This window comes from Aquarana catesbeiana, linkage group LG05 (genome assembly GCF_042186555.1).
Source record: "Aquarana catesbeiana isolate 2022-GZ linkage group LG05, ASM4218655v1, whole genome shotgun sequence".
NCBI lineage: Eukaryota > Metazoa > Chordata > Amphibia > Anura > Ranidae > Aquarana > Aquarana catesbeiana.
The window spans coordinates 526157821-526184781 of NC_133328.1; the positions used below are offsets into that span (position 1 = coordinate 526157821).

General features: G+C 41.0%; 1 protein-coding gene across 2 annotated transcripts in view; it reads right to left on the minus strand.

Annotated features, from left to right (window-relative positions):
- The window catches only part of ARMC1 (armadillo repeat containing 1), a 67491-nt gene that overhangs the window by 18085 nt on the left and 22445 nt on the right, over positions 1-26961 (minus strand). For both annotated transcript variants that reach the window (XM_073631708.1, XM_073631709.1), the window contains exons 2-4: positions 22301-22503; positions 16991-17082; positions 4993-5182 (exon numbers count right to left, since the gene is read on the minus strand). In XM_073631708.1, the coding sequence (XP_073487809.1) occupies positions 4993-5182; positions 16991-17082; positions 22301-22462 (444 nt within the window). In that variant the 5' untranslated portion in view covers positions 22463-22503. The remainder of the gene's footprint in view (positions 1-4992; positions 5183-16990; positions 17083-22300; positions 22504-26961) is intronic.

Genomic DNA, 26961 nt, shown 5'->3' on the forward strand with positions numbered 1-26961 from the left:
GCCCATGCATGCCATTCCTCTGCAGCGTACACTGTGTTGTGTCACGGGAAGCAATCGCTCCAGTTTGGCTTTCTACTTCTTTAGCTAACTGCAGTGAACTTGCATGGCGATTTTTTTCTCCCTGTCCGGTACTCCTCGCCTTGTTCGCATGTAAGGGAGAGGAGGAGAGGGTATAAGAGTTTTGTGTAGGGGTGGAAAGGTTGTTCCTTTTTAGATGCAGCTATGTCCGACCACTGAATCTAGTTGCTTAGTCTGACCTTTGCGCATGGTGAACTATTAGCTGGGGGTTTTTTTGGGTGTATGTTTATGACTCTTACACTCCTTTTTTTGTATACACTTTGGGTTTTGGTGTATTGAGAGTTGATATAAACTTCCCTTGAATTTTTTATTTAGAGGGGAAAACGAAATTACACTTGTAAGTGGAGGCACTGTACACACACTTTTTTATTTATTTGGGGGGTTATGGGCCCCTGATCCTTTGCACGGCGTATATGGTTCACTTTAGATTTCAGCACTTGGTGTTTTTGATGGGCTTAAGCAATAGACTGCAATTGCACCATGGAAGATACAGCTTCTGGAGGCCACAAAGACTAATAATTTTCTATCAAGCTAGGGGGTTAGTGATTGGTTACCAATCTAAGCCACAATATGCAGACACAATGGGGGTTATTTACGAAAGGCAAATCCACTTTGCACTACAAGTGCACTCGCTGTACATCCGAGGGGGACATGCAAGGAAAATAAAAAACAGCATTTTAGCTTGCACATGATTGGATGATAAAATGAGCAGAGCTTCCCCTCATTTCAGATCCACCCCTCAGATTTACAGCGACTGCACTTCCAATTGCACTTGTAGTGCAAAGTGGATTTGCCTTTCGTAAATAACCCCCAATGTGTTTAGCGTAGGTCTTTGTCTGTTTGACTGGTTAGGTGTCTACTCTGGGTCGTATTAGTACTTGTTTAACTCCTGTACTACTTACCAGTATAGAACAGGCTATCATGCGGCAGATAGTAATAGAGAAATATAGATAGAGGAAGTCCTCGAGCAACATGAGAGAGAAGGAGGAAATGAAAGAAAAAAAAAAAAAGAAAAAAAAAAAAGGGATAAAAATTTGGTGGTTTGTTTTTTTTCTCCTCTCTTTTTTTTTTTCTTTGTCTTTTGGTTAGATATCTTGGTATAAAATATTTGAGAGGTTTATACATATTTAAATATTGTGTGTATGTCATCAACGGTTATTTTTGTTACTGTATTTAATGGTTTGTGACTTTTTTTTACTATATTGAAGCTCAATAAAGCTTTATGAAAGAAGGTGTTCCTGTCGAGGTGTTAATTCCGCGGACGGCCTGGACGTCTCTGAGATGGTTACAGTTCCATCTTTGTTACATTTTTGTATCACTTTTGCTACAGTATTCTGACTGATATGTAAAGCTTTCCTGATCTTCTTGTAGCCTTCACCTTTCTTGTGTAAAGAAATGATTTTCTCTCTCAGGCCTTGTGACATTTTCTCTTCCATGTCGTCCCATGAAACGGGAAGGAGTTTTCTTTGTTAAGTAACGCCCTTTAATAATAAACTGGCTGCTGAACACCTATCTAATGAATAATTAGACTCACTTGTAGTTGAATTCTTGTTATTTAGGATTTTGTCATCTAAAAATTTAGCTTTGCTCCTAAGCCTAGGTTCACAATGGAGCAATTTGGCATGCGATTTGACATGTCAAATCGCATGCAAAATCGGCAGCAATTGCCGGAAATGACACGTCCGATTCGGTGAGACGCCACACAGATTCCCAAAAGTAGTTTCTGTACTACTGTTGGCAACTTAGGGGTGCGATTTCCATAGACATCTGTGCAGCAACCCACACAGATGTCTCCAAAATCGCATGTGAAGTCGGGACTGATATGCGGGAATTAAATTGTGCGAGTTCAGCGGAACTCACATGATTTCATTCCTGCTGTTAGTGTGAACGTGGGCTAAGACTTTCATTGGGGTGTATTCATTTTTGCAACATGGTCTTGAATGAATTTGTTATGAAAAATACTTTTTGTGTGCACAAACAAAATCTTGGTTGCAATCAATGGCCCGCAGTAGTGGAAGTATTTTATAGTTGTTGATTCTGAAAGTAAAGTAAAGATTTTCTGACCAATCTGTTGGAGCGCACTCATTTATGCTGAGCACTGTAGGTCAGAAACCTGCTTAGAATAGTAGCGAGATTGAGTACACTAGCAAAAAACTGAGGACTGCTGGGACTTGGAGGAGTTCTATGGGCTGTCCAAACAGCTTTGTTTGCCAGTGTCCTCATCTGAGGTGACAACATATAACCTATTGAAAAGATTTATTTGTATTGTACAGTACAATTGCAGTAGTCATCATGGCTATTATACTAACTGGCAAGGGGCAAAAGAGACTGCCAAACTGCTACCTGAAGTTGGGAGAGACAGATCAGAGAGCAGTAAGTGCGATATGATATGAAGTGAAGTGGTGCATATGAGCACTGTATACAGTACACTTTCTAGCAGCGCAGAAATTCAATATACTATATGGCAATAAACACACCAGCCACTGTATTAGGTACACCTTGCTAGTACCGGGTTGGGCCCCCTTTTGCCTTAATTATATGTGGAATAGAGTCAACAAGGTGCTGGAAACATTCCTCAAGAGATTTTGGTCCATATTGACATGATAGCATCAAGCAGTTACTGTAGATTCATCAGCTGCACATCCGTGATGCAAATCTCCCGTTCCACCACAACCCAAATGTGCTCTATTGGAGGAGATCTGGTGACTGTAGAGGCCATTGGAGTACAGTGAACTCATTGACATGTTCAAGAAACCAGTGGTGAGACGATTTGGGCTTTGTGACATGGTGCATTATCCTGCTGGAAGTGGCCATCAGAAGATGTGTACACTGTAGTCATAAAGGGATGGACATGGTCAGCAACAATACTCAGGTAGGTCATGGTGTTTAAATAATGCTCAACTGGTACTAAGGGGCCCAAACTGTGCCAAGAAAAATCCCCCACACCATTACACCACCACCACCATCTGAACCTGATACAAGGCAAGATGGATCGATGCTTTCATGTTTAAGCCAAAGTCTGACCCTACCATCTGAATGTCACAGCTGAAATTCTCCTCTGACACCAACAAGGCATTTTTGTCCACACAACTGCCGCTCACTGGATATTTTCGCTTTTTCAGACCATTCTCTGTAAACCCTAGAGATGGTTGTGTGTGAAAATCCCTGTAGATCAAGTTTTTGAAATGCCAGGCAGTCTGGCAACAACTATGCCACGTTCAAAGTCTCTTAAATCCCCTCTGATACTCGGTTTGAACTTAAACAAGTCATCTTCACCACGTCTAGATGCCTAAATGCATGAGTTGCTGCCATGTGATTGGCTGATTAGCAGTTTGTGTTATCAAGCAATTGAACAGGTGTACGAGAGAGAGAAAGAGAAAGAGAAATGGTATTCACAAAGAAACGCATGGCTAAATCGCATCATGATTTCGGCACACAAGAGGGGAACCCAGGCTGAAAGTACAGATTAGAGGTCGACCGATATGGGTTTTTCTCTGGCCGATGCCGATATTTACAAATCGCGGTGGCCGATGGCCGATATGTGATGCCGATTTTTTTGGGCCAATATATTAGGCCGATTTTTTTTTTTTTCTTTTTTTTTTTTTTTACCTTCATCTCATAAAATCTAACAGTTATACCCCTTTCACACTGGGGCGTTTTTCAGGCGCTTTTGGGCTAAAAATAGCACCTGTAAAGTGCCTGTAAAACGGCTCCCCTGCAGTCTCAGTGTGATATCCCGAGTGCTTTCACCCTGAGGCGATGTGCTGGCAGGATGTTAAAAAAGTCCTGCAAGCAGCATCTTTGGAGCGGTGTATACCACCACTCCTGCCCATTGAAATGAATGAGCACCGCTGCCGAAGCGCCTGCAAAGCGTTTCGGCAGCGGCGCTTCAGGGGCGCATTTAACCCCTTCCTCGGCCGCTAGCTGGGTTATAAGCGCCCTGCTAGCAGCCGAATAGCGCCGCTAAAATGATGGTAAAGAGCCGCTAAAACTAGCAGCGTTTTACCGTCAACGCATGCCCGCTCCAGTGTGAAAGCAGCCTTCAGTGATACAGAAATTTTTTTACATTTAAACATTTATTAAACAAAACAAACCTCCAATCAGTTCACTTGTATGTAGAATTTAGATAAAAAAAAATATAAAAAAAAACACCTCTCTTAAATATTAAATACACAAAAACAGGTAATCAAAACTTCTGGATGAAAAAAAAAAAAAGGACTTTACTGCTTAGTTTTTTTTTTAATTTATTAGTGTATTTTTTTTTTTAAAAATTGCATTTGAAAGACCGCTGCGCAAATACCGTGTGACATAAAATATTGCAACAACCGCTATTTTATTCCCTAGAGTCTCTGCTAAAAAAAAAAATAAAAATATATATAATGTTTGGGGGTTCTAAGTGATTTTCTAGCATAAAATACAGGATTTTTACTTGTAAGCAACAAGTGTCAGAAAAGATTTAGTCTTTAAATGGTTAAACTGAGAGCTTCTACACACAGAATTTAGTTCATTCATAAGTGTAAACATTGTATCCTTCAGGTTCTTTTTATCAGATTTGGCAGGCTGCCCAGAGAGGGGGAGAAGTCGCTTCACACAGGCAACTTACACTGACTTCTATTACAGAAGTCTTTTGCAAGTCGCGCTGAAGCTATATCGGCTTTTTTTATCAGCACAATCGGCCGATGCCGATTAAGTAAAAAACCCCAAATATCGGCCGATATATCGGCCGGCCGATATATCGGTCGACCTCTAGTACAGATGGTTACTTTTTAGAAGTTACAGAACAGCTGAAATGTTTCCAGGACAGAGCTAACAATTCACGAATCTTAAATGTTTGTTTGAAGCAGGTGCTGGAAAGCATAATAGACACACAATATATAAGAGATCATGTATTAAACAGCCAAGCTCAATATTTACCGTATCCTCAAGGCCATCAATATGTAAAACCACAGTTTTGGCACGTTTATTTGTGGCTCCAAGAAAGAACTGAGCCTTCCGCCTCCGTGAGTTCATCTCATTCATGCAGTCACCATCTGCTGTGCTGGAAGACTGCAAAAGGTCATAGACTTCAGTGGCAAGAAGCTGCGTGTCCCCTGGTGTGGTAGTCCTGTACCAAGGTAAAGACAGACAGTCACAAAGACCAGTTCAAATGTCTGAACAAACATTTACACCGTACACATAAAGGTTACGATCTGCTTTAGCTTTTCAACTATTTAAATACAGCTAATTGAAAGCGATACATTATCAAAAAGCTTAATCTTCAGGCGATTTCATATGCAAAACTTGATCAATCAAGAATTCTTGTCGGAATTGGAGTCACTCGAGCAGTTAACTTCAAACCAAAAAATATATCATATAAGTTTTAACACATTAATGTAGGTTCAAAAGTTGTTTTCAAAATTTTTTGCAGCTTTCATTTAAAAATAAATTTAATGTAATATTTAATAAATAAATTTAAAATTAAAAATTTTTAAATTTAAAAATTATCATAAACAGGTACTTTTGCACCAAATGTCATTTAGCTACAGGTTAAATTTACTTTAACAGTCAACTTAATTCTTTTTTTGTTCCAAATTAAAATTTCACGTACAATTAAATAATGGTTAAACAGCTATATTCTGCAATTTCTGCTCACAGGACTACGTTTCAATCTGTTCGTTTAAAACACAAGCTTGCTTGTTTTTTTTTTTTAAGTACCATATATCTGAGTATATCAAGCAGCTTGCAAATATAATTACCTACCTCTGTCTTTTCTTTCTCCATGCTTTGAGAACCGTCATCACAAACTTGTGAAAAAAGGCAGCACCCTTATGTTTAGGTACAGCGGTAAAGCATAGGTCTACAAACTGTTTTGAACTATGTCCAAGTGCTAGTGATCGGGGTCAATTCTCTAAGATTTGCATTTCCTTTTTTTGTGCAATCTCCAAACCCAAGTTAAGAAATGATTTTTGATGACAATATTATAACTACTTGGATTTACGATATCGGTTTGATCATGGTAAATGTATTTTGTGTGATGCAGGTAAAAAAAAAAAAAAAAAATACTATGTATGCACAAAATGCTAGAAAACACAACAGCGGCATTCCTTTACTGAATATGAGAGGGAAACGTGCCCTTATTTATCATACAAAGACATCTGTAACCTCAAAAGGAACTAGCCAACCTGGGCACTGAGGAGTAGCCCAGTAACTAAGAAGGTATCTTACTATTTCTGTTACTAGAGATCAAAGGATGTAGTCAATTGCTCTGTTATCTGCTCAACTGAATTTAAAATTTTGTAGGTTCTGGACAGCACATAAAAGCAATGACTGGAGTACGGGGAACGTCAGTAAAGATAAACATATAGATACAGCATCCTATGGGGCAAATTTTAAAAGAAGTATGGGTTTGCCGTTTTTGCCCATTCATACATACCTGGGTGGATGCAGCATCGGACCAATGCTGCATCTGTCCCCGTCGCCTCTTCACAGAGAACCGAGCCATTGAACATCGCTGGTGGTTCGGTTCTCACAGATCCCCGAGTGGAGAACTGCTGCCTGTCAGTCAGCAGCTCTCCTGCTCTGCTTCTCCATGCTCATTGGAGTGCTGAGCTGTGCAGGGGCGGGGAGCGGGCGTCTCAGCTTCTCGACGAGAGGCTGAGACGCCTATCAGTCCAGGCACCTGGCAGATCCAGACTACTGGAGTCGGAATGACGCGGTGCCTGGACTGATCTTGGCAACGTCAGCAGAGAGCGGACTTCAGTCCGCTCTCTGCTGAAAACGGGTGACAAAACTAATTGCACTTCTGTGATCCATAGGAGAAGCCTCGGCCGAATGAGCTCAGGCTGGACTTCTCCTTTAAGGGTAGGCAAAGGAAAGAAGTTATTAAACATAAATCATATTACTCTTAATTGCTTACTGAGCATAATATGAATTCTAAAAATGAAAAAAATTGTTGTATGCTTGTGAATCACATGTGCACAGGCTGCAAGTTCAGAGCAGAAATAATAATCAATGGTTTCTGATGCTAAAGACAATAAATCAAACAAACAAGGTCTGTGGAAAACATGCCTTCCATGTTGTTATGAGAGTGTTAAACTCGGTCATGGACCTGGCATCACAGCTAGGGTAATCAAAAGGGGGGGCGGGTACCTATTTCTGGTGATCCCAACAGAAGTCCACCCACCACCCTCCCTGCAACCTCTGGAACCTGTGATATCTCAGGTTCCAGTAGGCTGTGGGACTATTCACAGAGAAGCACAACTTGTGCATAAGCAGTTGGCTGTGAAGTCGCAGGGAGTTGGAGTAAATGTATGCATTTACTCCAGGGTCCTTAAGCCCTCAGATATCTGCTCTACTCTGGAAAGCAGGAGATCTAAAAAAACAAAAAAAACAAAAACACAAAAAAAAAAAAAAAAAAACAAAAAACACACAACACCTACTGATCTCTGCTTTCTATGGGAAATAAATGGCAAGGTTTACATCTGGCAGAGTCAGAAGTAATGTCATGATGTCGCTTTTGGCCTCCCAGGGTCATAGAGAAGGCTGGGTACCATATGGTCCTCGGACAGCTGTGTGGTAACCCAGAGAGAATGGGAGAGTTTGGAGAGGCTGGGGCTCAGTTAAGTATTAGGGGGGCTGCTGCACACAGAAGGCTTTTCATCTTAATGCATAGACTGCAGTAAGATAAAAAACCTTTAAAGTTCACGGCATCATATGACGTCAAGCGGGCGCGAAGTAGTTAAAGCAGACATAGTCTCAAGCAGCTTTCTCCTATAAAACAACATGAATGATATTGTGCTTAAAGGAGAAGTCCAGCCAAAGCTTGTTTGGCTGAGCTTCTTATATGGATCACAGGAGTGAAATTAATTTTGCACTCCTGTGAACCATTTTCAGCAGAGAGCGGTCTGAAGTCTTCTCTCTGCTGATGTCACCAATATCAGTCCAGGCACTGCATCATCGCGACAATAAAGTCTGGATCCGCCTGGTGCCTGGACTGATACCAGTCTGCCTCTCAGTGAGCAGCTGAGAGCCCGAGACAGCCTGCTCCGCCCCCTCCACAGTTCAGCGCAATAAAAGAGTGCGGAGGGAGAAGAGCAGAGAGCTGTGGCTGACAGCCTACAGCTCTCTGCTCGCAGAGCTCTGAAAACCGAGTGATCGGCGGTGTTCGATCACTCGGTTTTCAGTGTAGAGGCACCGGGGGACAGATGCAGCATCGGACCCATGCTGCATCCACCTAGGTAAGTATGGGGGGAAAAAAAAAAGAAAAGAAAGAAAAAAAAAAAAAAAAAAAAAACCAAAAAACCACACACCATACTTCTCTTTTAAAGTAGACACTGCTCTTTTGCCTACACCCAGTTTTTCAATAAATGGTAATTTGGGAATGGAGAAGGAATGGACTTTAGAGGCATAGAGCAAATTTTTTTTTTTTTATACATAGAATCTTCATTATAGCAAAATATATTTAAATGGACATAGACAATTGTAAAAACACATACACCATAAATTGTGAATTAAAATTTTTTCCCACTGACCAGCTAGTGGGCAGTGAGACTCGACTATCCCTAAGGGTGACAAGTACCCCAAAAGTATCACAATGACACAGGAAATAAAACAAACAGATATCATCCTAAAAATTAAAGTTGATGGGGGTTGACAAAGTCAGCTCAGGTAATCTCAGTACTGCTTGATAATGAATCGATCTATGCTTGCTCGACTAGTTTCGTGCACCAAACACGCTTCTTCAGGAGTTGATCTTGTAATAATAGTAGTATAGGCACAGAGTGGCAGTAAGGCAGAGCAGTTATGCAGATTAGGGCACATCAGAAGACCGCACAGGTCATAAAGGCAGATATGGGGGCGCATTTATCAGACAGAAAAACACGGGTCAAAAAATGTATTTGTAGCTAAATGAGCCTCCCTGAGATAATTAGCAAAAAGTTAATTCAAGTAGGTGGTCCTCAAATTGGTGAGTCTAAAGGTTACCATACAGGAAGGCATGGGAACAAAAACATGAATGGATTTCGGTGTTAAATGCACAATAGTACAAGGTAGCCCCAAAAGAGAAGGATGTAAAGGTGACACCCGGTCATCATGAGAATCAGCATAGCATTGCCATAGGTGATAAAGTAAGGGACCTCCTGGTGTCCAGCTGAAAAGGAGTCTTTCAATCAGTTCGCATCACTGTTTCTACAGGGCAACAATCAATTTTGTGGAGATTTAAAGTGAAAGTTTAGTCAGAAAATGAAGTCCTGCTAGATCACTTCAGGATGGCCCCTTTTGCAGGTATAGCTATGTAAAACCTTAAAAATAAGTGCCTATTCTGTTTAAAAACCAGTAATACATTGTCTCAACCTGCTCTATTGCTCTCCATTTTTAGCACTGCTTAGTTTGTAGAGGCCAATCTGCTGACAGTCTTAAAGAGGAATTAAACCCTCCTATCATTTACAGCCAAAGGAAGCTGCTTCTGTTTGAACTGCAACTGCCATGGTGCTGCACATGTGATTAGTTATAACACCAGCTGTATTATGGTTTGACAGTTTGGTTGAGGATACAATAAAATGTGACCATTTGCATTTTCAGAATTCTGGATAACTGTTTTTTTGAAACTGGTAAATTGATGGGTTTAGCTCTTCTTTATGATTTAGGGCTGGGGCTTTGGGCTTCAGCAAAATGGCAGCCTCCAGCAAGTAGTAAGAGGATCAGTGCTGGGGCAATTTACAGCATCTCATCACCAACCACATCAGCCATCTCATCAGCAACCATAAAGGCTAAAATCTGATTGTACAACTTAGTTCAGATCTATCAATATCTATGTAATGTAACAACCTAGGCAAAGATACAAACTCAATGAACTGTTTAGGTTTGTTGTCATATTACATAGTTTTGATGAATCTAAAGGAGTTTTGCAGATTGGCCAGCTATACTGTTCCTAGACCTGGTCCCCCCGATGACACCATCAATGTTTTCTGGTGATCAGAAGCAGAACAGGATTTGACAACGTCAACATTCTCTATTAAAGGGGTTGTAAAGGTATTTTTTTTATTTTTTAAAAATAACAAACATGTTATACTTACCTTCACTGTGCAGCTCGTTCTGCACAGAGTGGCCCCGAACCTGCTCTTCTGGGGTCCCTCGGCGGCTGTCTCAGCTCCTCCCCGCAATAATTAACCACCTTAATGCGAGCTCCCATGGTGGTTAGTTATTGCGGGCGCACTCCCGTGATACAGCCAGCGGCTATAGCCGCTGGCTGTATCACTCGGCCCCGCCCCCCAGCGCGCCGCGTCATTGGATGTGATTGACAGCAGCGCGAGCCAATGGCTGCGCTGCTTCCAATCCATCCACTGTAGCCAATCAGTGGCCAGGCTGAGCAGCGGAATCGAGGACGTGAACGAGCAGCCGAATTTGGAGGGGTCAGGTAAGTAAAACAGGGGGGCTGGGGACGGCGGTATTGTTAGTAGTTTTTTCACCTTGATGCATAGAATGCATTAAGGTGAAAAAATGTTTACCTTTACAACCCCTTTAAAGTTTTTAAAGTTGCTTTATTATCTGTGCTGATAACAAAGGTTGCCCTGTTAGGCAACCAAACTTTATATTTGAAAGTGCGTGTCTTTGTTTTGGATAGCGCGTTGAACGACTGCATCTCCCATCAGGTCTTTACTGCTGGTGGCGGCCATTTTTACATGACAATTGGTGGCCCTGTTAGAAATCTCTGAAGCTTACTGGCACAGTAGTAACAGTTTCTTCAGACTGGAAGTGAGGTATAAATTTAGAACAGGGACATCAGAATGGATCAGTGTGAAAGTAACCCAAGTATTGGTTGCCTTCAATAAAATAAAAGGCCTTAAATTTGCCACTAATAACGACTTCAACAACATGGGCAAAACACTGAAGTGATACACTAAAGCAGACAGGCTTCTTGTTCTAACAAATGACATTTGTGGCTTTAAGGGACAGCTGATAATTAAACTTGTATTAAACGTTCCTAATCACCTTAAGTGAATACTAATTGGAAAGAACAGATTAGTGGAATAGATTTTCCTCAGCCTGTTAAAGGCAGATGATCTAGCAAAGACGGGTGTTCTATTTCTTCATGAGCAGAATTATTTAACATGTAGATTATCGTATGCTATGGAGAGGAAAATGTAATAAAGAAAAAGTTTGGCCTTTGCAACATAAATCAAAGCTGTTACCAGAGGGAAGAGCCTTCTTTACAGGCCATAAAATTCAATTATTTAACAACAGTTGAAGCTGCTAGTTTTAATGTAGTTCATATGGACACATTAAAATGTGTGAAGCATGCATAAATACCAGCATTGACAAAGTGCTCTGCTCTTGATTATGCTCAGCATCGGATGCACTCAGTGTTATCTCTGTATGGAACTGTGGAAGGTGTCACTTCTGTTCTTCGGAAAAGTCAAGTAAATATGTCTTTAAGCTTGACTTGAAGTCAGACTTGGCATTTTATGTTTCTGCTGACAAAGAGTTCCCAAGTTGACATAACATAAATGTCTTTAAAGTTTAGTTTCTTTTTGGAAACCAGATTAGCCCTTTACTGCCGGGGGGCCTACACAAACATTTCTTCCATCCAAGCGGAGTGCAGTCAGGCAAGCAATGAGGGTTGAAGGAGTTAATGTTTGGAATGTCTTGCTGCAGGAAAGATGCAAACATCAGACATTGTTCTGATATGTTCTACAACTGCAAATTCATTGAGGCAGATTATATGAAAATTAGTAGTAATTGTGAATACAATTATCAGGAGAAGGAGGCATATTTAACCTAGGCAAGCATTTGCTAATCTACTCTTTAACCTTCCCGATGTCAGTTTTGTGCACCGCTCGTGACATTTTATGTCTTCTTTATTCTGGGATGTGAATTTATCACCCACATTTCTATGTACTGGGTATTTGTATACACAGAAATAAAACGTAATAATTCCAAAGGTCATAGCTATTGGCATTTGTTGGCATGTATGTATTTTAAAGGGCAAGCACAGCATCAAACTATAGCTGTGTTATACCTAAAGTATGTTATTTGCGGTAATGACTAATTTTTCACCAAGTGATTTATTGCAGAAAGCAACATTAGTAGAACCCCTGTCAGGTTTTAATTGTCTGTGCCTGTTAGGGAGAATTACCCTCTTTATTTGTCCTATTTACTGTTTTCATCAAAAGTGAAAGAAAGTATCAATAGAAGGGTAATATTCCAATGGGGACACTAGTTCAGATGAAAACCTGTTTTGGCTACAGAACAGGAAAGGAAAAGAAAATGAAAAAAAAAAAAAATTGCCTTTGATTCTACTTTAAAGCGGTAGTAAAGAGCTGAAAAAAAACAAAACAAAACAAAAAAAGACAATGGCATAATGTGCTAGTATTAACTGATTATCATTGCAGTTTTGTCTGGCTCATGACAATAAAGAAATCTCTACAGCATCTTTTGGATTCAAGTGTGCGATCAATCTTTTCTTCCATGTGCTAGTATGCATAGGGCTGAAGCCATATCTTAATTTTTCTGTATAGTGGCTGGGCTCCAGTGTGCGCAGTCTACACCTTCTGTCTTCTGATTTGCATATGATGTGGATATAAAAGCGGTGCTCCAGGTGTTTTGTGGTTCATTAAAAGGTCAACAGCTACAAAAACTGTAGCTGTTGACTTTTAATAAACACGCTCACCAGTCCAATGATCCAGCGATGCGATTACCCGCCCCTTTCTCCACGCCAGCTTTTTAACTGTGGGCACCTGGCTGTGGCAGATTGTGGCTGCATAACCGGGTGCCCACGAATCACACTGTGCAATGCGAATGGTCCTGCAGTCTTCTGGGACCTGTGACGTGTCCCAGAAGACTGCAGGAAGGGAGGGGGAGAGGAGAACTGGTTGGATCGCTTGTCAAAACCACATTTCAGAGCTTGATGTCACTGCCCTTACGATGCACTTCCTGATGAATGCCGAGCAGTTGAAATTTCACAAGACAACACCCCAGTCCAGTTCAGTTCAAAAGTGAACTCTTGCAAAATTTGGCCTGCTCTGCATTCCCAGGATCTCGCTGAAAGGAGTGTCACATTACCCTTACTCAAATACTGTGGGTGAAAGACAGGGGTAAGAAAAGTATATATAATGGATTTCTCTCCTTACGGGTACATTTTAGAAGTACAGTGATTATTAAGCAGACTTTGCATTTTACAAGGTCCACCCTCGACCATCAGAGCAATGATTCTATTGCCGTAATTAGTGATGCACCAAAATTTCGCCTGCCAAAAATTTATCAGCTGAAAATAGGGTTTTTAGCGTTGTCCCGAAAGCAAAAAAGGTGCCAATAATGGCCCTGATTTTACCTGCTTATAGTGTGTTTTTCATAAGTCACGTGACTTAAAAGACACAAAAAAACCCTCAAAAACACAGTACGGGTGCATTTTTGATGCGTTCCTGCTGCGTTTTCAATGCCTTTCAATGGGGAGGTGCTTACCAAAAATGCAGCAAGCAGGATTTTTAACTCAGATTTAAATTCATGATATTAAATCAAAAAGTTGAATACAATATATATAAGTTAATTTTTAGTTTTTTTGTTTTTCTAAATCGTCAATTTCGGCCAAGTGCATCCTAAATTTTCTGTTTCGGTGCACGACCAGCCATAATTCATTATCAAGTCTAAAATGATAACCTAGAAAGAATTTTAACCACCTCCCATCCAGCCGCTGCACATATGCCAGGAGGGAGCAGCATCATTCTGGGAGGAGGCATTGGTGCATCCTTCCATTTCTGGTCCTCGTGTGCAGCCTTGGGATCACGCAGCGGCACGATCTGGGATCACTGTGTCCGGTGGACTGATGACCGATTGGGTACTGCGATTGGTCACAGGGCCCACACGGTAAAGGGCCAATAATAGCTATCACAAAAGTAAACAATGGCATCATGAATGGATGCAAAACACAGATTGCTTAGGTAGTGATCATCACAATCGTAGAGTAAAATAATAAAATAAAAATCCTGATCGGGTGATACAGAGCAGTACACAGTGCCATTATGGTGACAGTAGGTTTAAAAAATTATATACTTTTTTTTTTACATATTTTTTTAGAGCAACTGCAGTGTCACTGTGCTAACATCGTACTTCTGTGGCAGCGATCATGCACAAAGGCTGGCTGCTCCAATATTGCTGTAAGCCAGAGCCGCCAGCCATTGCCTCTCATCACCGCCACAGCAGTACACTGTCACCAGACCAGTACTGCCAGTCACTATCCCTAATCACCGCCGCCACTCCAGGCACAGCGTCCCTGATCGCCGCCACTCCAGGCACAGCGTCCCTGATCGCCGCCACTCCAGGCACAGCGTCCCTGATCGCCGCCACTCCAGGCACAGAGTACCTGATCGCCGCCACTCCAGGCACAGAGTACCTGATCGCCGCCACTCCAGTCACAGAGTACCTGATCGCCGCCACTCCAGTCACAGAGTACCTGATCGCCGCCACTCCAGTCACAGAGTCCCTGATCGCCGCCACTCCAGTCACAGAGTCCCTGATCACCGCCACTCCAGTCACAGAGTCCCTGATCACCGCCACTCCAGTCACAGCGTTCCTAATCACCGCCACACCAGTCACAGCGTCCCTAATCATCGCCACGCCAGTCACAGCGTCCCTAATAACCGCCACGCCAGTCACAGCGTCCCTAATCACCGCCACGCCAGTCACAGCGTCCCTAATCACCGCCACGCCAGTCACAGCGTCCCTAATCACCGCCACGCCAGTCCCAGTGCCACCAGACCAGTGTATAATTGTTGGCATACCAGTCTGAGTGTCAGACCAGTGTAAGTCTGCAGCAGTGTTCCTGATCACCGCTACACAAGTCCCACTATCACTATACCAGTGCAGCCAGCAACAGTGTTTCCAATCACCGTCACACCATTGCGTTGAGCATCTATGCAGAAAAAGCCAGTACAAGTTTCAGATGAAATAGGTATGTTTTATGTATTGATTCCATAATTTAATGCTATTTGTAAAAATAATTGTTATATCAACAGCTTGCTAATCACACCAATGTTCTGTGAGCTGTGGCTGTGAACTTTATTTCAGGAGCTCTCAAACTTTTTGCCAAGGGTTCATACTAAAAAGGATGAGAAACCCCAGGCTATACTAATCAATACCAAAACACAATTAACTATATAGCACTAGTTTTTAAGGAACCTTCTTTCTACAAACTAATTGAAAGGATGGATACTTGTTCTTGGTAGTATGTTGTACGTAGTTTCCATTCCATCTAGTGGTTAGTGAAAGCACTGCAGCAAAGATTACCAAACAATCAAGCCTCTTCCCAACACTAACAATTGTTTAAAGGACAAGTTCACCTTTGGAAAATGTTACATGTTCCACCAATTTTTAGGGTGCAACACGTAACATGAACTTTTACCTGCAAAAATAAGTATTTTTTTTTTTTTTTTTATCCCAAAAGGTGAACTTGGCCTTTAAAGCCTAACTTCATCTTTACTTTGACTTTAAAAATGAACCATTTCCTTTATCAATAGGTGAGCCCGCTGTCAGCAATGTAATCAGCTACATACAGTATACAGCGCTCTGTCTGCAATGCTGAAACAAAATGAAGTTGGGCTGACTGCTACCCAGCCAGCCACAAGAAGGCTTGTATTTTATCAATGAATAAAGGAATCCTCTGATTGGCTGAGAAGAAGTTTGTGACTTTACCTGCCCTCATCGCCACCTCAGCCAATCAGAGGAAGCATCATGTTCATTGATAAAAATACAAGGCTTCCTGTGACTGGCTGAACAGCCCTCATACAGACTAGATTTTGTTACAGCAGCAGCCAGGAACTCCCTGAACCTCTGCCCAAACACAGCAATGTATACAGAATATAGCCAATTCTACATACAGTTTATAAAGCTGACAGTAAGTGCATCCATTAGTAAAGAAAATCGTTGTTTAGGGCCAGCCAGGCCCAAACAAACTATTTAACCATTCGCGGCCCAAACATTTTTTTTTTTTTTTTTTAAGCAGAGGCCCTAGAGAAAAAATAGTGGGCATTGCAATTTTTTATGTCACATAATATTTGCACAGCGTTTTTTTTTTTTTTTTAAACAACACAATTTTTTTGGAAACAATACACTTTAATAGATTTTAAATGCACAAAAACAACATATTATCAAATCATTTGCTAAAATATAAAAGATGTTATGCTGAGTAAATAGATACCCAACATGTCATGCTTTAAAATTGCACATGTCCATAGAATAGTTGATAAACTATGTTACTTAAAAATCTCCATAGACGATGCTTTAAACACCCTTACAGATTACCCGTTTCGTGTTAAACGGGAGGATTGGTGCTGGAACTATTGCTCTCATGACGTTCATGCCAATACCTCCCATTTTTCTCTTTAAATATTTTTTTATCAAGTTTATTGTTATCACAAGAGATGAAATCCACTTCATGTGATAGCATGTGCAGTGACAGGTACACCTCTGCCTTTAAAAGTTTCTGATCAAACCAAAATTGGTTTGATCATATGTCGTTACAAGCTGCTGACAGCTTGTAAACATCAAACTGAAACCAAAGTGACAAAAAATCCTCGCCGCTTTCATAGACCATAGAGACGATCGGGGAATGCAAGTTCCTCCCTCATCGCTATGATCAGCCAGCTGGATCACCGGCTTTAGTCCCAGGCTCTCTAGTGGAACAGTAGAGCCCCGGAAGGTGGGGGGATGGTGGTTTAAAAGCAGTTTGCAGCTGCAGAAATGATCCCAGTATAACCAATGAAACCCGAGGACATGCAAGGGAAGGCCTAAGGGCGGCTCGTGGTTAAAGTCAAAGGCAGTTTTATTTTCAAGATAAGGTTTTGGACAAATATTACCATAAATATTGTTTTACAATGCACAAGAATTGCAAAATATTTCAGCATTTTATATTGCTGAATATAACCTGTGGCTTCTAACTTACTTTTGGACGACATTTTGCAAACTCAGCATCATTCCTAATTCGCACCTCATTTTCTCTCGGTTGGCACGGCATTCTGCTAAATATCGGAGAGCCTGAAAAAAGAAAAAAAAAAAAAACAAAAAAACAAACAACTTCATAGGAAATGCACATATAGATTTAGCACCACCAGAGTACATTGAAAGTAAAACACCTATGTCATATATATATATATATATATATATATATATATATATATATATATATATATATATATATATATATACATATATATACACATACATATACACACACACATATACACATACATACATACATACAAGGCAGTGTCAAGTAGTGTGGGTGCTTAAAGCAGAACTGTGGGCAAAACTTTCCCCCCCCCCCCCCATTTTTGTAATGTAGGGTTATAACCCCTGCAAGTTTATTTTTTGCCATCTGTGTCCCATTGGGAAGATTTACCTTCACTTTCTGTCCCATAGCCAAACAGGAAGTGAAAGAAAATCACTGCAAATTAGGGGAATTCCTTGGGGACCCCCAGGTCACCAAAACTAGTTTCCCCATTGGAAAATATCCCTCTATTACTTCTCTGGGGACAACACAACATTTGGGGTTTCTTTTACTTTCACTAATATTGGGAAGCGGGACAAATACAGGAGGGTGAATGTCCCTATTTGGGACACAGAAAGCAATAAAAACTGACAAGCATTGTAATCCCTCTCCACTCTGTCCAAAACCAAAAAATAAAAGTTTTGGCTTCAGTTATATTTTTAAAGTGTAACTAAACCCAATGAGAAATATTTTTTTAATAAAATTATATTATATATATACACACACACACACACACACACACACACACACACACATATATATATAATCACACTGGCTCCCTACTTTGACATCCACAACACTTCCTACCCAGGACACCAGGCCAAACAGACTTTTTTAGTGACAGTTTCATGACAGCTCTTTACAAATATTACAGATTCTGTCCAGAGCGTAGTGTGCGTGCGCCAGTGACATCACCCGTGCTGCAAAAGCAAATAACTCCTAAACAGTGCACATTTAGGAGATATTTACTGTACCTACAAGTATGCTTATTATAGGCCTACCTGTAGGCATACATAAATTTAAAAAAAAAAGGCTTTACTACCACTGGGAAGCAATATAAACTGGCTCATATTGTTTACTATATAAACCTGCAATGCTAGTTAAGAGTTTCATAATTTGCCAATGTCTGTGCATTAGTTCTATAATGAACCTCTATGAGATTCATTCATTCTGGAGGTTGAAAGAAACAGAACACCACAATTAGCTTCCCCATATTTAACCCTACAGAACTATTAATAAAAGTGTAGGGATGGTTCAAGACAAGGAAGAGCTTGGCTTTTTGAATAAAATTTCCAAATGTTTCATGACAGTGAAAGTGCAAAAGAGCTTAAAAACCTCTTTGCCAATTAACTGTAGGAGGCAGTAGCTACTCATCTGTCCCACCACTAACAGTAGGTAAGTTCCCAGTACCGTATATACTCGAGTATAAGTCGAGGCCCCTAATTTACCACAAAAAACTGGGAAAAAATTATTCACCCGAGTATAAGATGAGGGTGAGAAATGCAGCAGCTACTGTAAGTGGAAAAAGAGGGTCAACAATGCCCATCTGCAGCTGCATGTCTCCCTGTGTCCTGTGCAGCCTACATGTATCCTGTGCATGTGTCCTGTGTCCCTGTGTGCATGTGCATGTGTCCCTGTGCATCCTCCCTGTGGCAATCTCCATCCTCCGATCAGCGTGTGATAATACACTTCAGCGGCCATTCCACTGTTCAAAAGCCGAGCCTCCTCCTCGTCTGTGATGGGCAGAACACTCAGCGGTCAGCCTATCACGGACATTCTCTCATTCTCATACCACGGACGAGGATGAGAGAATGTCCGTGATAGGCTGTACACTGACTGCTGGGAAATGGAGTGTTCAGCCTATCACAGATGAGCAGGAGGCGCGGCTTTTGAAAGCTGGAATAGCCTCCGAACGGTATTATCACACGCCGGCCGCCGTCTGCCTGCATGACACACTGATCATGCAGACAGACGGCGGTGACTCGAGTATAAGTCGAAGGGGGCACTTTCAGCCCAAAAAAAAGGGCTGAAAAATTTGACTTATACTCGAGTATATATGGTACCTTCTACAGAGTACCTGATATGAAATACAACCAGGATCTATTAGAAGCAGAGCAGTTGCATTGAGAAAAAGGGGGGGGGGGTGATCTTTTGTTCATGGTCCTATGACTGTATTTATAGAAGTCCCAAGCCAGTGCCTACCGCAGTACGAAGCATCAAAATTACAAATTCTGATTAAAACAAAAAAATATATATATTTTGTTCCCTCTTTTGTACACCTCAAAACAAGAGCACTGTAGCGGGAACAAGGTGCAGACTGTCTCTGCTAGATGATACATGGTGCAAGCAAACTTGGATTTCATTTGGCCAGAATTATCTAAATAAATGCTGGATTGGTTGTGGACAAGCTTGCACTTTTAGTCACACATGATAGATCTAACAAAAGTATTCCATGCTCTCCCTATCACCTTCCTCCTAATAGCAGTTGTGTTTTTTGGTATATTAATGTTCTGCCCCATTTTCCAACTCTGAAAAAATTTTCCAACTTTGGAAAACAATACTTGACCATATCAAATAATTAAAAGGGATCAGGTTTACAGCTGGATCCCTGGATAATTTTGTTCCACCACCTGGACAGCACCATTGATTCCGATTAACAAAAAAAAAAAAAAATCAATTGGTCAAAATGTAAAGTGTATAAAGTGTATTTTAATTGGTTTGTATGAAAGTTATAGCGTCTATAAACTATGGAATATAACAGAATTAAAAAAATGTATACTAGTAATGGCGACGATCATCGACTTATAACAGGACTGCGATACGACATTAACTGACGCTGGGGGGGAACTAACTGCCACTGACATCACCAGTGACATTATTACAGTGATGATACAAGTGTTTGTGTGTGCACTGTGTGCTGTTTTTACTGGGGATCTAGTGGTTTTCTTTTTTGTCAAATTTGTTTATTGAAGTTTTATAAAAGTCAGGGAACAGGTTCAACAGCAATACAGGAATATACAAGTATAGTAAGGTACAGTATAACATTATAATATGACAAAAGATAAAGTTGTCTCTTAAAACAAAAAAATTGTCAACTCAGAGAGACATTTTCTATAGTGTTAAGAAAGCAAAAATGTAAACATAGACTATGATAGAATAATGGAACCTCAATAAAATTATAATTTGAGAATATCTAAAGTTTTAAATAAAAGCGTTAAGGAATTGTCGCTCTCATATTCCAAGTAAGAGGAAGTTACAATGGTTAATAATGTCATAGAAACGTGAAATATAATTAAAAGTGACGCTATATGAATCTGATGAAGATAAAGGAGTATAAGAAAGGAAAAAGAAAAGGTAGGATAGCAAAAGGGTTAGAAAAGAAAGGAAAGAGGAGAGAGGAGAGGAAAGGAAAGGAAAGGAAATGAAAGGGAAGGGATCTCCGAGGTAAGGCGTGTTTTCAACCATATATTAAATATGAGAAAATGAAAATCCATGAGAAAATTACCCAGGCATCAATAAGGTTGCTTCGAAACTAGAAGGCAGGAAATGTTACGTACAAGGAAGCCATATCTTCTTGAATTTAGGAAATTTGTCATGCGTTATAGCCTCTGTTTTGGCATGAACCATGGCTTGATTAATTCTATAATTAGTTTCAGTTAATATCAGGGTACGAGTTTTCCAGGCTTTAGCGATTGTTTGTTTCGCAGCTATAGTAATCTGCAGCATTAGCTTGAACTGATTAGAGAGAATTGTCGGTTTTAAATTCAAAAGCACAATCAAGGGATCAGGAAGGATGGACACTGCAAATAATGTCGAGATCATGCGGAATATGTTTTCCCAAAATATTTTGATCTAGTGGTTTTCATTTCCTTATTAGCATAAGGGAATGAAAAAACAATGAGATCCCCTGTCACTGAACATAGCTCTGTGTTTACACTCATAGAGCTGTGTTCGGTTAAGCTCAAAGTCGATCGCCTGGTGCTGGCGGTCAATCACTGGCTGGGAAAAAATCAAAGCACAGCCGGGCAGGCTCATGCGTGCCTCCTACCCAGAAATGCAGAATCACATACATACCGCAGTTGGCGATGGACAGCTGTCGGAGAAGTAAAGCGCTCTGGCAGTTGTCTGTTCTAGTGTGAATACAGCCTATGAGTAATGCATGTTGGTTTTGCAAAAAATATCCAGTATTCCAGGCAGATTACTTCCCCATGGTAGGTAGCATTAGGACATTTAGAAAAAAAAAAAAGCCAAGTAGTGCAGGAAATCCCACTAAAAATCATTTAGATCAAAAATGCTTACATTAGCAAAAAGGTACAAACTTCCAAAGATCCAAGATCCATTAGTGGGATTTTCTGCACAAATTGGCTTTTCTTCTTTCTAATACTACCCACCACGGGGAAGTAACCTGCCTGGAATACTGGATATTTTCAGCAAATCCATATAATTATATCTAGTAATATATGTATAAACTGTATTTTTACATAGACAGAAATAAAACTGCGGAGGCTTTCCAGTGATGCCAGAGATGGAAAATACAGAGACCTGACCCATCCAAACCTCATCTGTTTTGGACAATAAAAGTGTTATTACCTTTTTTGTTTGCAAGTTTTGATTAGATTGTAAGAAGTTGGAGCCTCTGTCATTCTAACCACCTTTCTTACGTATGTAATGCTGCCATTGGGGTTTATTTACTAAAGCTAAAGAGTGCAAAATCTGTCACACTTCTGCATAGAAACCAGCTTCCAGGTTTTATTGCAAACTTTTAATGAAACAAGCTGAGGTTAGAAGCCGATTGGTTTCTCTGCAGAAGTGAGACTAATTTTGCACTCTCCAGCTTTAGTAAATAAACCCCTATGTGCCACACAATTTTCACTAGACAAAGCACTGGTGAAAACAAGAGTAGTGTATGGCCAGTTGGTCAATATATATTATTTAATCCCGAAAATAAAGTAAACCAACAGCTTCAACAAAGTTATGCTAGACTGTGGGCAACTGGATGTGGCAAAGGCATCTGTCTCTACCATGAGAGTCAGTAGTTTCATCTACAGATGTAGAAATATGGGAAAAGCAGTGGCTACCATTGCTGAATGGACAGACTATTACTAGTTAGAAATACATTGAAAAACACAGATTTTATCATTCTAATTCCATCATTTTTTTTAAATTGGAGATGAAGTTTGCAAAAACTAATCTAAATGGACTTACCAGAAGAGCAGAGTAAACCACTTGAGGATTGGGATGGTCAAGGAATAAGATGAGGCCTGGGAGACATCCTTGATCCTGTACAATGGCTCGCCGGTTTAATGGATCTGAAGCCAAGTCCCGCAGCTGATTAACAACTGCCAGCGCATCCGGCTCTCCGCTCATTGTTCTCAAGAGTTTCTTTTATGCCATACGCAAAAGAATAGCTAAGGTTGGGACAAAGTTAAAAATTAGGCTCTCTTAATTTATGCTAAAAATAAACACAATGTAGAGTTAGAAAATAATCTAATTTCTGTAATCTGCAATACTCAAAGAAGAATAAACACTCCTAGCCAATCAATCAGAGCGCTATAAAATTTGTACAGTGCTGGTAGCCTAACACTGAGAGCATGTTTACAGAACAGGGAGCACAGAGAGGATATCACCAGTGTGCTGCTGTTCCTTATATATCCAGTTGCAGGATATTGCACTCTGGGAGAGAGATCAGATTTACAGCAAGTAAATATTGCAACAAAAGGTGCTTTACTGTTTTATTTTTTAATGAGATATTGTTATCTTGTTTCTTGGCTGGATTTCTGCTTTAATGATGAGCTTTAGTCAGTTTTGCAAAAATTAAGTCAGCAGCTATAAAAATAAAACGACACTCATCTGTCCAGGTGCCGTCCTCAGCCGGTCTTCGGGCTCCTGGCACTGGTGCGTTAACTGTGAAAAGCTGTCTGCGACTCCTTGTGGCTTCACAGCAGACTTCCCACTGCGCATGCACGGGCCACACTGCGCCCTCTAAATGGTCTCGCCACTACCTGGGACCTGTGACATGTACCAGAATCACTTCCGCTCAGATTGCCTAGGCGATCCAAGTGGGAGTGAGTACCTGTCAACACTAGGTACCCGCCTCCACCCCCCCCCAAAAAAGTTACAAATATTACAGAGGGGGGGGGTTAGCAATTAGCTTCTGCACCTGCAGGGCACTAATGAGAAAGGTTGCAGGGTCTGCATCCCTTTAGACCCAATTTCCTATTGCAAGTATCTTGCCAAAAATGACATTTTTGTTGCAGGGGATGCTTAAAATCTGACTAGTATCTTAATGCAGACTTCTGGGAAAATCAGTGAGCCAATCACACAAGCAGGAAATGATGTTTCTGGGGGGCATTCTGTGTACAGAACACCTCCAGGTAGCCATACTGCATTTACAGAAAATTACAGAGCTGCATATTAAAAAGGAAAAGGTAAATTTTAACTTTCAAATTACAATATGACTTGTGCTGCAATTGTATATGCTATATCCCCCCCCCCCCAAACGAAGGTGGAGTAACCCTTTAACCACTTCAGCTCCCGAAGGATTTACCCCTTAATGACCAGGCCATTTTTTGAGATACGGCACTGCGTTACTTTAACTGACAATTGCGTGGTCGTGTGACGCTGTACCCAAATAAAATTGAGGTCCTTTTTTTCCCACAAATAGAGCTTTCTTTTGGTGGTATTTGAACACCTCTGCGGTTTTTATTTTTTGAGCTATAAACAAAAAAAGACCAACAATTTTGAGAAAAAAAAAAGATTTTTTTCTTACTTTTTGCTCTAATACTAGAGGTCGACTTATATGGGTTTTTCTCTGGCCGATGTCAATATTTAGAAATCGCGGTGGCCGATGGCCGATATATGATACCGATTTTTTTGGGCTGATATATTTGGCCGATTTTTTTTTTTCTTTTTTCCCTTCATCTCATAAAATCTAACAGTTAGACCCCTTTCACAATGGGGCGTTTTTCAGGCGCTTTTGGGCTAAAAATAGCACCTGTAAAACGGCTCCACTGCAGCCACTCGGGCTTTCACACTGAAGCGATGCGCTGGCAGGATGTTAAAAAAAAAGTCCTGCAAGCGGCATCTTTGGAGCGGTGTATACCGCTGCTCCACCACTCCTGCCCATTGAAATGAATGCGCACCACTGTCGAAGCGCCTGCAAAGCGTTTCGGCAGCGTCGCATTTAACCCCTTCCTCGGCCACTAGCTGGATTATAAGCGCCCCGCTAGCAGCCGAATAGCGCCGCTAAAACTAGCAGCGTTTTACCATCAACGCATGCCCGCTCCAGTGTGAAAGCAACCTTAAGGGCCCTTTCACACTGGGGCGGGGTCGGCGGCGCTTTACCGTCGGTATTCGGCCGCTAGCGGGGGCGGTTTTACCCCCCCACTAGCGGCCGAGAAAGGGTTAAAAACCACCGCAGAGGCGCTTTGCCGGCGGTATAAATACGCTGTCCCATTGATTTCAATGGGAAGGAGCGGTATATACTCTACTTCTTCACCGCTCTGAAGATGCTGCTAGCAGGACTTTTTTTGGGGCTTTCACACTGGAGACAAAGCAGTGGCACTTTCGGGTTGGTTTGCAGGCGCCCCAGTGTGAAAGGGCCCTAAGTAATATGTGATACAGAAAATTTCTTACATTTATTAAACGAAACAAACCTCCAATCAGTTCACTTGTATGTATAATTTAGATTAAAAAAAAAAACTTAAATATTAAATACAAAAAACAGGTAATCAAAACTTTTGGGCGAAAAAAAAAATGGGCTAACTTTACTGCTTAGTTTTTTTTTTTTAATTCATTAGTGTATTTTTTATAATTATATATATATATATATATATATATATATATATATATATATATATATATATATATATATATATATATATATAATGTTAGGGGGTTCTAAGTGATTTTCTAGCAGAAAATACAGGATTTTTACCTGTAAGCAACAAGTGTCAGAAAAGATTTAGTCTTTCAATGGTTAAACTGAGAACTCCTCCACACCAGTTCAGCTCATTGATAAAAGAACCTGAAGAGACACAATGTTTCTTCTTATCAGATTTGGCAGACTGCCCAGAGGAGAGGGAAAACTTCAGGCAACTTGCATTGACTTCTATTACAGAAGTCATTTGCAAGACACGCTGAAGTTATAATTGGCCTTTTTTATCAGCACAATCAGCCGATGCCGATTAAGTAAAAAATGCCAAATATCGACCGATATATCGGTCGACCTCTATCTAATACATATCCAATAAAAAAAATGTAAAAAAATAGAGTTAGGTACCTGGTAACTCTCTTTCTAAGAAGTCTTCCAGGGCAGCATCTGAGAGATAGGCTCCTCCTCCCTGAAACAGGAAACACATTAGTCCACCATTATAAATTTCACAGTCTTACCTGCGTGCCTCAGTTGTATTAAAGCACTGAAGGAAATCTCAGTAGATCTTAAAAGCTCCCCCGCTGTACCTGGTATTTGTCTTTTAAAGGGTGGGAACCAGTGCTGCCCTGGAAGACTTCTTAGAAAGAGAGTTACCAGGTACCTAACTCTATTTTCTCGAATCATCTTCCAGGGCAGCATCTGAGAGGATGTATCAAGCAATACTTACTAGGGTGGGGATAGAGACTGGAGCGCCTTGCGACCAAGTGCCTGGTCTTGGTCAGACAGCTGGTCTATGCGGTAGTACCTTGCAAATGCACTGAAGCTCGACCATGTCGCTGCCCTGCAGATTTGCTCTGGAGTTGCCCCTGCTTCCCCTGCAACCGAGGTAGCACAGGCTCTGGTTGTGTGTGCTCTGATCCCGCTTGGCGGAGTGAGGTTTTGTGCCTCATAGGTCGTCTGTATGGCCATTCTTATCCATCTGCTGATGGTATTCTTGGAAGCCTGTTTCCCTTTGTTGACTCCTGCATAAAAGGACAAAAAGGGAGGTCGTTCTTCGCCAATCCTTCGTTCTTTCGAAGTATGTTTTCCACGTCGAGTTTGTTGTGTCTTTTTCTGCTATCCATAGTTTTTGGAAGCAAAGGTATGATGATATTTTGGGTTCTATGGAATGTTGAGGGGGCCTTGGATAAGAAGGCCGGGTCTGGAGAGAGAATTATTTTGTCTAAATGTATTAGGCAGTATAGTTCCATTATAGACAGTGCTTGGATTTAGCTCACTCTTCTGGCTGATACTAGGGCCACAAGAAGTACGGTCTTTAAGGTGAGGTTTTTGTGTGATCTATTTTCTATCGGTTCAAATGGAGGGGAAAGAAATCCTCTAAGTACTGGGAGCATGTCCCAAGTTGGAGTTCTATTCATTTTGGCTGGTCTAGCTCTTTTGGGTGACATCAGGAATCGCTTTATCAGCGGGTCCTCTGCTAGTCTTGTGTCCATGAACGAGGAGAGTGCTGCAACATGTACCTTCAGCGTACTTGGGGATATATTTTTGTCTGCTCCATCTTGTAGAAAATCCAGGATTGTTGGGATTATTCCTCTTTTGGAATACGGTTTGTTTCTGTTCCAGGAGACAAACTTTCTTCACTTTCTCGTAGATCGCCCTAGTTACAGGCTTTCTGCTGTTTAGGATGGTATTGATCCCATTGTCTGACAATCCTTTGTTCTGAAGTCTCACCCCTTCAGTACCCAGGCCGAAAGCTTCAGGATTCTGTGGTTCGGGTGGTTGACTGGGCCCTGTGAAAGGACATCTGGCCTGTCCGTCAGTGTCAGCTGAGGTTTTTCAAGTGGCTGAACCATGCCCTTTGTGGCCAGTGCGGTGCTATTAGTATCACCATTGCTCTCTCTGCCTTTATTTTTTGAATCACCCTTGGTATTGTGGCAGTTGGAGGGGATGCATAGCATAGTTGCCATCCCCAGCTCTGGTTGAAGGCGTCTAC